General features: G+C 50.3%; 1 protein-coding gene across 4 annotated transcripts; it reads right to left on the reverse strand.

Annotated features, from left to right (window-relative positions):
• Positions 1–2960: 2960 nt before the first annotated feature.
• On the reverse strand, positions 2961–13227 carry RCCD1 (RCC1 domain containing 1). Of its 4 annotated transcripts, none has more exons than XM_005221836.5 (8): positions 11507–13227; positions 9855–10058; positions 9388–9772; positions 9085–9206; positions 6621–6719; positions 5785–5955; positions 5127–5156; positions 3553–4609 (listed from the first exon to the last, which is right to left on the reverse strand). In XM_005221836.5, exons 2-8 carry the CDS (start codon positions 10027–10029, stop codon positions 4458–4460), a joined length of 1134 nt encoding a protein of 377 aa, XP_005221893.2. In that variant the 5' UTR covers positions 10030–10058; positions 11507–13227; the 3' UTR covers positions 3553–4457. The 4 variants fall into 4 exon arrangements, with proteins under 4 accessions (NP_001192921.3, XP_005221893.2, XP_059735077.1 ...); XM_059879094.1 differs by having other exon boundaries at positions 9855–10062; XM_010816967.4 differs by having other exon boundaries at positions 9855–10146.
• Between the last annotated feature and the right edge of the window lies 1 nt (position 13228).

Consider the following 13228-nt stretch of genomic DNA (forward strand, 5'->3'; position numbering starts at 1 on the left):
GACCATCTTACCTGCCTCTTGCAGGTCAAGAAAGCAACAGTTAGAAATGGACATGGAACAACAGACTAGTTCTAAATCAGGAAAGGAGTGCATCAAAGCTGTATATTGTCACCCTGCTTATTTAATTATATGCAGAGTACATTATGAGAAATGCTGGACTGGATGAAGCACAAGTTGGAATCAAGACTGCTGGGAGAAATATCAATAACCTCAGATATACAGATGACACCACCCTTATGGCAGAAAGCGAAGAACTAAAGAGCCTCTTGATCAAAGTGAAAGAGGAAAGTAAAAAAGTTGGCTTAAAACTCAACATTCAGAAAACTAAGATCATGGCATCTGGTCCCACCACTTCATGGCAAATAGATGGGGAAACAGTGACAGACTTTATTTTGGGGGGGTTCCAAAATCACTACAGACGGTGACTACAGCTATGAAATTAAAAGATACTTGGTCCTTGGAAAAAAAGCTATGGCCAACCTAGACAACATATTAAAAAGCAGAGACATTACCTTGCCAACAAAGGTCCATCTAGTCGAAGCTATGGTCTTTCCAGTAGTCATGTATGGATGTGAGAGTTGGACTGTAAAGAAAGATGAGCGCTCAAGAATTGATGCTTTTGAACTGGTGTTGGAGAAGACTCTTGAGAGTTCCTTGGACTGCAAGGAGATCCATCCAGTTCATCCTAAAGGAAATCAGTCCTGAATATTCACTGGAAGGACTGATGCTGAGACTCCAATACTTTGGCCACCTGATGCGAAGAACTGACTCATTTGAGAAGACCCTGATGCTGGGAAAGATTGAAGGTGAGAGGAGAAGGGGACGACAGAGGATGAGATGGTGGAATGGCATTACCGACTTGATGGACATGAGTTTGAGCTGGCTCCGGGAGTTGGTGATAGACAGGGAGAACTGGCGTGCTGCAGTCCATAGGGTCACAAAAAATTGGACACGACTGAGTGACTGAACTGAATTGACCAAGGAGGTGAAAGACATGTATGATGAAGACTGTTGGGTTAGCCAAAAAGCACATTTGAGTTTTTCCATAAGATGTTACCAAAAAAAAAACTTTTTGGCCAACCCAGTACAAAACACTGCTGAAAGAAGTTATAGACATAAATAAATGGAAACACATCCCATGATCATGGATTCAGTTCAGTCGCTCAGTCGTGTCCTACTCTTTGCAACCCCATGAATCACAGCACGCCAGGCCTCCCTGTCCATCACCAACTCCTGGAGTTCACCCAAACTCATGTGCATCCATTCGGTGATGCCATCCAGCCATCTCATCCTCTGTCGTGCCCTTCTCCTCCTGCCCCCAATCCCTCCCAGCATCAGGGTCTTTTCCAATGTGTCAACTCTTTGCATGAGATGGCCAAAGTATTGGAGTTTCAGCTTCAGCATCAGTAAGACTTAATATTGTTAAAGTATCAGTAGCACCCAAAACAATCTATAGATTCTAGCAATCCCTAAAATCTCAAGAACCTTTATACAGAAATAGAAAAGCCCTATAACTCATGCGATCTCAAGGAACCCCAAACAAGCAAAACAACTTTGAAAAAGAACAAAACTATAGGACTCACACATTCTAGATTCAAAACCTACTGCAAAGTTATAGTAATCAAGCCAGTGTTGACATAAAAGAGACAGACATATAGATCAAAGGAATAGAATAGAAAGCCCAGAAATAAACCCTTGAATATATAAGCAGATGATTTTTGACAAGGGTGCCAAGGCCATTCACTGGAGAATGGACAGTCTTTTCAATAAATGGTGCTGGGAAAACTGGATATCCACATACAAAAGGATGAAGTTTGACCCTTACCTGTCACCGTATATAAAAATTTAACTCAAAATGGATCAAGGACCTAAATATAAGACCTAAAAAATTAAAGTATTAGAAAAACATAGAACAAAAGCTTCAAGACCCTGAATTTGGCAATAATTTCTTAGACATGACACCAAAGGCATAAGCAACAAAAAAAAAACATAAATCGGACTCATGGAAATCTAAAGCAACGCAGAGGACACAGGTTTGATCCCTGGTCTGGGAACTGAGATCCCACATGTCACAGAGCAGCTAAGCCCATGTGTCAAGACAACTGGAGCCCATGCACCGAACTACTGAGCCCAACAGCCACAACTAAGACCCGATGCAACCGAAAAACAAATATTTACGCAAAAGAGACACTATCAACAGAGTGAAAAAGCAACCAACAGAATGGGAGAAAATATTTCCAAATCAGTCTGATAGGTATTAATACCTAGAATATATAGAGAACTCCTAAAACAACACACACCCAAAACCTGATTCAAAATGGGCAAAGGACCTGAATAGACATTTCTCCAAAAAAGATATGTAAATAGTCAATAAGCACATGAAAAGATACTTAACATCACTAATCTTTAGGGAAATAGCCAATCAAAATTACAATGAGATAACCACTTTATACTCATTAGCATGGCTACTGTCAAAAAAGCAAAAAATTGGACTTCCTTGGTGGTCCAATAGATGAGGATTCACCTACCAACACGGGGGACACAGTTGGATCCCTGGTCTGGGAAGATTCCACATGCTGAGGAGCAACTGAGCCCGTGCGCCACAGCTGCTGAGCCCAACCTGTACAAGAGAAACCACGGCAACAAGCCCACACGCCGTAACGAGAGCGGTCCCTGCTCACCACAACTGGAGCAAACCCACATACAGCAATGAAGACCCAGCGCAGCCAAAAGTACATAACACATTTTTTTAAAAAAGCAAAAAAAGTATTGGGTAAGGATATGGAGAAATTGGAACCCTTGTGCACTATTTATTGGTGGGGTTGTAAAATGTTAAAGCCACTGTGGAAAACAGTAATGCAGGCTCCTCAAAAAATTAAAAATGGAATTACCATATGACTCAGTGATTCCACTTTAGGGTATATATCCAAAGGAATTAAAGGCAGAGTCTTAAAGAGGTATTTGTAAATCCATGTTTAGAGTAGCATTATTCACAACAGTTAAAATATGAAAGCCACCCAAGTGTCCATCAACCAATGACTGGATAAAGTAGTGCCTATACATACAATGGAACATTAATAAGGCCTAGAAAGGAAGGAAATTGTGCAGTATGCTACAACATGGATGATCCCTGAGGGCATTATGCTAACTGATAATAAGCCAGTCACAAATAGACAAATACTGTTATGATTCCACTTACATTAGGTAGAGTAGTCAAGATCACAAAGAGAGACAAAAGGTGTAACGATAGTTGTCAGGGGTTGCGGAGAACGAGGAGTTATTTAATAGCTGTAGAGTTTCAGACTTAAAAGATGAGGAGAGATGGGACTGGATGGTGTTGACGGCTGCAAATGATTAAGATAATAAATTTTTTGTTATTTGTGTTTTAACTCAGTAAGAAAAAAGAAATTAGTATCAACAAGAGAATATATAAACTTGAGGTATAATTCATGTAACGGAGTGAAAGTGAATGAGCTGTAGGGTACCACAGATGAATCTTACAGTGCTGATGAAAAAAGACATAAAAGAATATACACAGAATGACTATTTACCTAAAGTTCAAAAGCAGACAAATTTTACTGTATAAAGAGGTATACATGGAATGGTAAGATTCAAAGGGAAAACAGTTCAAATGAATAACAAAAGATGACCTCTAGCGGTTCCCAGTCTTAGCACTACCTCAAAAATCATCTGGGATGGGGCAGCTTGGCAAGAATACTGGAGCGTGTTGCCATCCCTTCTCAAGGGAATCTTCCTGACCAGGGAGGGATTCAACCCAGGTCTCCTGCATTGCAGGCAGACTCTTTACTGTCTTAGCCACTAGGGAAGCCCTTTAAAAATCTACCCACGTCTATGTTCCACACCCTTAAGTTCACGATTTCATCATGTCTATGATCCCGGCCCTGGCTCAGCTGGTAACGAATCTGCCTGCAATGTGGGAGACCTGGGTTCGATCCCTGGGTTGGGACGATCCCCTGGAGAAGGGAAAGGCTACCCACTCCAGTATTTAGGCCTAGAGAGTTCCATGGACTGTATAGTCCATGGGGTTGAAAGAGTTGGACATGACTGAGCGACTTTCACTTTCTCTTCAAGATGCATCTCTAGGCATCCAGTTACAAATCTCCAGGTGTTTTTTTTTCTGGGAGTGTGGGGCACACCAAACCCTGCAGCCTGTGGAATCTTAGTTCTCTGACCAGGGACTGAATCTACTCCCTCAGCAGTGAAAAACGCAGAGTCCTAACCACTGGACCACCAGGGAGTTCCCTCCAGGTGTTTCTAATGGGGGGACAAAGTTGAAGATGCTGCCTGCTCTAAGGTGGAGCAAGAGGGCTATGAGCGGGAGGGGCAAAGCAGAGGCCTCTGGGTGTGGCAGTGGTTTCCTTGCCCTGTGGCGAGTTTCACAGGTGTTGGCTGAATAATTTTCCACTCTACTGTTCTTTTATGCCCTTATCCATAGGTCAGCTCTTCTCTTTCTCCACAGCATACACGTAGGTATTCCAGGGCCCACAGCTCACAGTTCTTACTTGGAGTTGCTTATCTACAAAGTACTCCACACGGCACGGCCGGTCCAAAGTGGTTGTGTCCTTGTGGCCAAGCTGTCCATATTTACCTAAAGTGAAATGAGCCTCTTTGCCATCCTCTGCTGGGCCCTGTGACTTCTCCCCTCCAGGAAGGAAAATCAGCCCATCGACCGAAGGGCTGGGCTTAGGCCACGACTCTGCTGCTGTCTGCTCCGTGAGTTCAGACCAGCACCATACAGCCAGGCAAATCCTCCAGGCTCCCTGCTCCTAAGCTCAGATGCCCAGAGATTTCCATTCTACCTTTTTCTCTTCCCAGGGCCAGAGCAAAATAGGTCTCAGAGATGCCGGCGAAACATTCCCTGGGGATACATACTTTTTCAGAAAGGTAGATGGGAAATGCTGATACCTCCTGGTTCTCTGAGCTCTGCCCTGAGTGTGCCTAGATCTGTTCCAGAGAAGGGAACAGATGGCTTTTCAGTCCAGCGGGCGTGCTGAGACTGAGACCCCTGCTTCCGCTTCGCTTCACTGCTGTTGTCACCTGCCCGCTACCTGCAGGTCTTTTCCTCCCCTTAGTTTAAGCATCACAAAAGCAGACCCTTTACTTACCCCAGCCCCAGGTGTAGAGCTCCCCCGTTCCTGCAACCGAAAGGACAGTAAAGGGGCTGTTGCCACGCTGACAGGGCATGAGTCCAGCTCAGCCTGCCACAACCCACAGCCAGCTCACTGTGGTCGTCGTGCAATTTGCTTGGCAGACCAACACATTCCCTCTCCTTTTTTAACAATAGTCACATGTCAGGAAGATCCCCTGGAGAAGGGCATGGCAACCCACTCCTCTGTCCAGAGAATCCCATGGACAGAGTAGCCTGGCAGGCTACAATCTCAAAGAGAGTCGCAAAGAGTCGGACACAGCTGAAGCGACTTAGCACGCAGCATGCACACAGGCTGGTCGCGTTTGGGGTGGTAAAGGATCCAGACTGAAAAAGTTCACCTTCCTATATGCCCAACGGCTATGACTCACAGCTAAATTTGGAGTCTCAGGAGCAGGGTTGGGCAGACCCTCATCCGATGCAAGGCTGGCAAACACTAGCCTCCCTCCAGAAGAACCTTCGGGGCCTGACAGGCTGGGTAGCCTCTGTGAAAGGCCCCAGGGAGTGAGGCTGCTAGTCTTTTAAGTGACCACACCCTTTCCTGCAGCCGCCAGCTAGACAGTGGGCGGAGGGGGCTTCCTGCTCCATCCTGAACCAGCCCACCTGGCCCCACTCACTTGTCAGCACTGCCGTGTGCCGGGATCCGCAGCTGACCTTGACTGCTTCTGAGCCCGGGCTGAGGTCCAGTAAAGCTGGGAATGGCTGGACCGCTATGAAGGGGGCGGGGGCTCCATCCTCACCCGCAGAGCCTCTCTTCACTTCGGAACCATCTTCTTCCAGTCCTGAGGCTTCAGAGAAGCAGTAAGAGTTATGATGATGATGATGGTGAACACTCACTGAGACCTGATCTACACCTCGATCGTAAAAAGTAATCAAAATAATAAACCTCATTCATACACAGAATAGCTGAAGCCCCTACTCTAGCTCCAAAGCTGTCCCTTCCAACCCCGAATTCCCTGGGAAGTGCTGGAGCTGACAGGCTTGTGGGGTGAGCCGTGAGGACACTGGCATCAGCCTTGCCGTGCTCCCTCTCATAAGGGGCTCAGAGTCCTTCAGTGTGTCCTGGGGTCCCAAGGATACCACATACCCCTTCTGAGCCCTGTAGCTCTCAAGCCGGCCTATGGCCAGGAGGCAGGAGTGACAGAAATGTGTGGAAATCAACAACTGACTCTCACCAACAGATTTGTGGTTGCCAAGGAGGAGGGGGTAGGGGAGGGATGGATTGGGAGTTTGGAGTTAGCAGATGCAAACTATTATATATAGAATGGAAAATACAATAAGATCCTAATCTATAGCACAGGGAACTATACTCAATATCCTGTGATAAACTGAATATTAAAAAAATGTATGCGTAGGTATAACTGAATCACGTGGCCATACAGCACAAGGTAACACAACACTGCAAATCAACTGTACTTCAGTAAAATAAATTTTTAACAAAACTGACCCTCACCTTCTCCCGCAGTTGTCTTTCCATCTTCTGCCAGGCTCTTAGTAGGCAGGGCCAGCTGCCCTGATTCATTCCAGCCCCAGATATAAATATCTCCTGTCTCTGAGACAGAGAGAATAGGGTCCCATTAAACAGACTCAGATCACCCCTGCATCCATCCACATTCCCTGTAGGAGTGCGGCTCCCGAGAGACAACACTTGCCTGCCGCACCCAGGTCAGCGTTCCAGATTAAGTACCTCCCCAGGGCCCAGCAGCTTCCTTGTCTCAGCAGGGCCTTTCCCCCTTGAGTGCATCCGGTCACCCTGTTCTTAAAGGACACCTCTTACTAGGCTTTCCTCTCCAGGGTCACTTTTCCCCTTTGTTGTTAATTCCCAGCCCCCACCCCCAACATGCAATTTGGAAATGAGTCCCTGGAAGTTCCTTAGTATCTTTCACATCCAGTGAGCCCAGGCTCCTTTCTTCAATCCTACCCATCACTGGTCCTGAAGACCTTTTTAAAAAAATGTGTTTTTTAAATTGACACAGCACTGATTTAACTGACACAGCATGAAACTTTCTGTATAAGTTTCATGTACACAACACTGCGTGTATTTTGACATCTGTATGCACTACAGTTCGCTTATCACCAAAAGGTCGGTTTCCATCTGTGGCCGCACAGCTGACCCATTTCACCCTGCCCCACCCTGAAGGCCTCTAGAAGCTCTCAACATCGCCTGCCCCCTCCCACAACACCGTACAGTTTGCTGGCTGGAGCAGGAGCCCTAACGCTAAAAACTCACTAACTGCAGTAGCTGATTTTTTCAAGTGTTTAATCCGTGCCAGTGTTTGAAGCAGCACGTCCCCACTTTACTCCAGAGAAGCTTGAGCGGTGAGGTGTTCTGCCCAAGATCACGAGGGGCAGAGTGATGCTGGTGTCAACCTAGGAGGTCTGGTCTGAAGCGTTAGTGCTCCAACCACACGACACCGAGGCCTCAGACTCCTTTTGGATCTCAGTGTGAGACTCCCATTGCACTCACTTTCCGATCCTCTCGTCTCTTTCCTCCTGCCCAGCAGTTCTCAAGCCTGGCTGCCAACCCAGGCCCATTAGCATAGGCAGGGGAGAATGCAGGCCTAAGTCATTTTTAAAGATCCCGAGTGAAACCATGCCCCACGGAGTTAACAGAAGGTGATAACTAAGGAGAAATTCTTGAACTTTCCTTGGAGAACAGATGAGGAACACACTATTAAAACCCCTTTGCTTGTAAAGTGCCTTCATTAAGTTCACTTTGGTTATTTTTCTATTTTTCCCTTTAATTGCATACAGTTTCATGCAACCCAGCTGTTTCACAGGAACTTGGAGTCAGCACCTGCCCAGCAAAAGCCAGCTGGAGACTAAATGGGACCACTGACCCTAAAACTGGGACTGTGCACATGGCCAGTGAGTGGAATTCTGATATCAGAAGGCTGGAAAACTCCACCCTCAGATCATGCTAATTGCCTCCTTTTTTTTCCCGCTGCCTGCGTGGCTTGTGGGATCTTAGTTCCCTGACCAGGGACTGAACCCAGCAGTGAAAGCTCCGTGTCCTAACCACTGGACTGCCAGGGAAGTCCCAAAGCGCCTCCACTTTGAAATCTGCAGAACCATGTTGACTCAGGTATGCCTGCTCATAACACTGATTACCTCACCTTCTTCCCTACCTCCAATCACCTTTCTCCATGCCTAAGACCACCTGGCTTATGCCATAAATAACCCAAACCCTTCAAGGTGGCAGACTGGGGGCTTATTCTCCTGTCTCTTCGCTTGGCTGCCTTGTGAATAAACTCTTGGCTATCAACCTTGGTGTCTCAGTGTTTGGCTGGCTGTGCGGCCCGACCTGGTCAGTAACAATATTAAGTAGTGGCCAGAGCCCCTGATGCAGATCCTTGCAAAAATCATCTGCCACCAGCCCTATCCCACAGCCTAGCTATCAGCTGCACTTGGATCTCCTGCCAGAGGGGTGAACACAGTCTCAAGGGACGCTCATTCCCATCCTGGGTGACCAGCCACGACACCACCAGAGCTCACACTGACCACCATCCTCTTCCGGGTGGGCCTCTCAGTGTCTACCCTGTGCCACGCATTACGGCCACCTGGGCAGCTGCTACCTTTCTTCTCCGTCCTCCTTGTCTCGGCTGCCCCTCACGCCCCCATTCTCCCTTGGGGACCAAAATGACAGCCCTGGATGGAGGCAGATGGATGGGAGGGGTAGTGAGACCAGAAGACGGGAAACAACTGCCAACAGTCCAGATTATGAGGGTGGTGATGAGGGGGCGGGGGGCAGGTGCTGAATCTGAGGCATTTGGGAGTCAGGAATGACTGGGCTGATGGATGCGGGATGAGCTTGGAAGGAGGCCTGGCTAGGCCACCCATCAGATGGGGAGAGGAGGAGGAAGGTTTGGCACCTGCGAGACCCTGAGCTGGTTTTGGAAAAGCCCTAGGTCACTCACCACTCAGGCACACAGAATGCCAGCCACCTGCGGCGACTTCAGCCATGCGTAGGCCTTGCAGCGCCTCCAACAGCCTGGGCTCTGGCTCTGCCTCCAGGGTCCCGTGGCCCAGCTGTCCATGCCTGAGCAAAGGAGGTCCCAGTCAGCTACAGTCACACCAAGAGGTCTCCTCCCTGTCCTTGCCCAATCACTCCCTCCAGCCACCTGTATGCTGACCTCCCACTCCGAGGTCACATTTACCGAACCCTCAACCCCGGCATCCCAGCAAAAGTCCAGCAGGCCCACCTGGCCAACCCCACTCACCTGCCTGCGCCCCAGGAGAATACCTGGCCCGCGGCGTCCAGCAGCAACGCGTGCTCGGCGCCCAGCTCCAGCCGACGCGCCCGCAGCGTGGGGGCCAGAGGCCGGTAGAAGGGCGGCCGCGGGCTCACGTAGGCACGAGCGCAGGGCAGCAGCGGCAGCAGCCCCGCCTGGGTCTCATCACGGCTGGGTCCGTGTTCCGCCTCCTGCACGGCCTGGGACCAGAGGGGGTCCCCACGCATTGCCGAACCGGGCGCCCAGGCCTGCAGTTCCGCCCCGGCTCCCGGCCCCGCGCGCAGCAGCACCAGGAGCTCCTCCGACGCCCACGCATCCGTGCATCCGTCCGCCGTGCCGCCCGCTGCGCCCGACAGCTGCACCTGGCCTCCACCTGCGGAGGGCGGAGAGCGGGCTGGGGACGGAGGGGGCGGCATGCGCCGGTGGCCGGGGGCGGGGACGGAGGGGGCGCTCACGGGTCACGAAGGCTGTGTAGCTCCAGCTCGCGCTCACGCGGCAGACGCCGAGGCTGCCGCCCGGCGTCCTCAGCGGCTCGGGGCTGTGTACCTGCCGCCCCAGCCCCGAGCCCAGCGCCTGCCCGAAGCCGCAGAAACCGAAGCCGAACCAGGTCCCGCGACGCTCCTCGTCCATGCCCCGCAGCGCCCTCGGCTGGCTGCGACCTGGCTGGCGCGGCCGGCGAGACGGAGGGTTAGGGCAAGAATCCGGAGAGATTGTTTCAGACGAGCCCTTGCGAGACGCTGCAGCTGCCTTATGGGGGAAAAGGGGGGGAAAACCACCCTCCTAACCACAGAGGCACACGACGTGCATTCCACCGACGTTCGCTGAGCGGGCGTCCTTACCAGACTTAGAACGATTCGGAGCTGTGTAAGTGGGGCCCTTTCCCTGTCCCTCCCTTTTGACTCAAGCATATTCACTGTCCCACAAAGTGGGCACTAGGTAGTTAAATAGGCTCTCCTTTAGGCATCGGACTAGGAATCTGAGTCCCTCCCACTCCAAATTCCCAATGTCAGACACATTATCCCATGTAATCCTGGGAACTAGAATTGTCTCCGTTTGACAGTGGAGACTCAGAGAAACTGACCCTTACACAAGCAGGTAACAGCACCGAGAGGGGCAGAAGGCTGAACTCAAGATGCATCATTTCCCACCAGTGAAAGGCAAAGGCAATGCCCTGGAAGGGGCAGGACCGGTTCCAGGGCTCACAAGTTTGCCTCTGCAGCTAGCAGCGCCTGTGTCCTTAGCCAACTGACTTGAGCTCTTCTCAGTCCAGTTCAGTTTCTTCAGTTGTACAAAGCTGGGCAGCAGGGGAGGGTGATGTTTGTACCTACCCTTGGAATTGCTATGAACAGATACAAATAAAGGTTTAAAGTGCTGGCACATAGCGTGGTAAGCACACAGTGTCAGCTTATTAAATCCAGTATCTGAGAGTGGATAAAAGTTTTTTTAAAAATGGTCACTGGGTTTTTAGGGACCTATGTAAACACAATTTCAACTGGACCTTGTCTACTCATTTATTCATCTCACACGCATTTATTGATCCTTTTTGTCGTCGTTCAGTCACTAAGTCATGTCAGACTCTGCGACCCTATGGACCCCATGGACTGCATTGATCCCTTATTCTAAGTCAATGAGAAGCACCGCTGTCTGCTTTCAAGGCCCTCACGCATAAATGGGGAGACAGAGTCAAGTGACACGGTGATGCCCTTTCTGCGTACAGCATGTTCGGCTTAATCAGAATATCGTTGGCATTTTTAACTCTTTGAAGCCAGATCCTGCAGTCTCTCCTTGACCCAGGCCTGGGCTCCTACTCCTTCTGGGCCAATCCCACCCCAAGAAGGCCTCTGACCTTAATCCTGACCCTGTGTCCTCCACCCCCTCAGGCAGCTCGATCCGATGGGTCGTCTAGAGGGAGGAAAGGCCGGGAGGCAGGGCAGCCACCAGGAACCGGTCGACAGCCGGACCAGGACTCGGCTGGCAGCCGGAGGAAAGGTTTGAAGAGCCGCGCCCTGAGCCAAGCGCCCATTGGCTTCGGAAGCCTCCCCGGGGCCAATCGCCGGAGAGCGGTGTGACCTCCCCGCGCAGGGCGGGCGGCCATGGACGTGCTCACCTGGGTTCGGGCAATTCCGGCCGCGGCCTGTTCAGTCCTAACTCGGTCGAACCGGTCCCGAGGCCTCCGCTACGCCGAGGCGGCCCCAGGCGGGGAGTGGGCCAAACCGCCGGCGGGCGTGGCTCGAAACGGAGCTTGGACCAGATGGTCCCGCCCCCCGCAAGCTCGCAGGGGCCGCGGAGCCCGTATTAGAAGCATCTGGGGGACACTCACAAAGAACTAAGGGGTCGGCTACGAGCGACCCGAGGGACGAGTGCTGCCAGTCCTTTTTTTTAGTCTGAGGCGGGCGGTAGCTCGCTTCTAACTCGCGTGGGTCCGCTGTCCAACGTGCCTCGGTCGTACTAGGCGGGCGGCGGGCAGCTTTTACCAGCCATTGGCTCTGGAGTCTGTCACTTACCTCCATGAGCCAATGAGAGTCAAGCTGGGCTTGGCCCGCAGAGCGGAAGCAGGCTCTCTGGGACCATCCGCCCAGCCAGGTAGGGGTACCTGCGGTGGCCAGCTCCAACCCGGCTCAGCTACGGGGGTTCTCTTCAGGGTTTTCCCAACCCTAGATCCCGAGTTCTCCCTGACTGGAGGCCGTTGAGAACTCTCAGTACAAAGGCAGAAGTATTGAAAGGCCTATTAGCTCAGATATGTGGATGACACCACCCTCTGGCAGAAAGCAAATAACTAAAGAGCCTCTTGATGAAAGTGAAAGAGGAGTGAAAAAGTTGGTTTAAAACTCAACATTCAGAAAACTAACATCATGGCATCCCGTCCCATCACTTCATGGCAAACAGATGGGGAAGCAATGGAAACAGTGACAAGACTATTTTGGGGGGCTCCAAAATCACTGCAGACGGTGACTGCAGCCATGAAAGCCTTGCTCCTTAGAAGAAAAGCTGTGACCAACCTAGACAGTGTATTAAAAAGCAGAGACATTACTTTGCCAACAAAGGTCCGTCTAGTCCAAGCTACGGTTTTTCCAGTAGTCATGTATGGATGTGAGTGTTGAACTATAAAAAAAACCTGACCACCGAAGAATTGATGCTTTTGAACTGTGGTGCTGGAGAAGACTCTTGGAGAGACCTGGACTGCAAGGAGATCCAACCAGTCCATCCAGAAGGAAATCAGTCCTGAATATTCATTGCAAGGACTGATGCTAAAGCTGAAACTCCGATACTCTGGCCACCTGATGCAAAAATTTGACTCACTGGAAAAGACCCTGATGCTGGGAAAGACTGAAGGGAGGAGGAGAAGGGGACAGAGAATGAGATGGTTGGATGGCATCACTGACTCAATGGACGAATTTGAGTAAACTCTGGGAGTTGGTGATGGACAGGGAGGCCTGGTGTGCTGTAGTCTATGGGATCACAAAGAGTTGGACAAGACTGAGCGACTGAACTGAATGCATTTATATCCATGTAACTAAATACTGATTTGCTCCCCCAATGTTTACCCTTTGACCCTCTAACAGGGATAAGCAACTCAGTGGACCTGGGGTAGGAATCCATTTGATCCCTTCCCTAAAGGTGGCTGTGCTGCTGTAAAGCTGCCCATACTACTCAATCATGCCCAGCTCCTGCTCCATACTCTGGCCCACTGCCAGCCATCCCTGCCCGCTGACAGAGCACATACTTGAGTTCCATGCACTTTTATTTTTTGGGCCACACTGGCACATGGGACCTTAGTTCTCTGACCAGGGATCGAACCTGCATTGAAAACACAAGAGTCTTAACCACT

This window comes from Bos taurus, chromosome 21 (genome assembly GCF_002263795.3).
Source record: "Bos taurus isolate L1 Dominette 01449 registration number 42190680 breed Hereford chromosome 21, ARS-UCD2.0, whole genome shotgun sequence".
Taxonomy (NCBI): Eukaryota; Metazoa; Chordata; class Mammalia; order Artiodactyla; family Bovidae; genus Bos; species Bos taurus.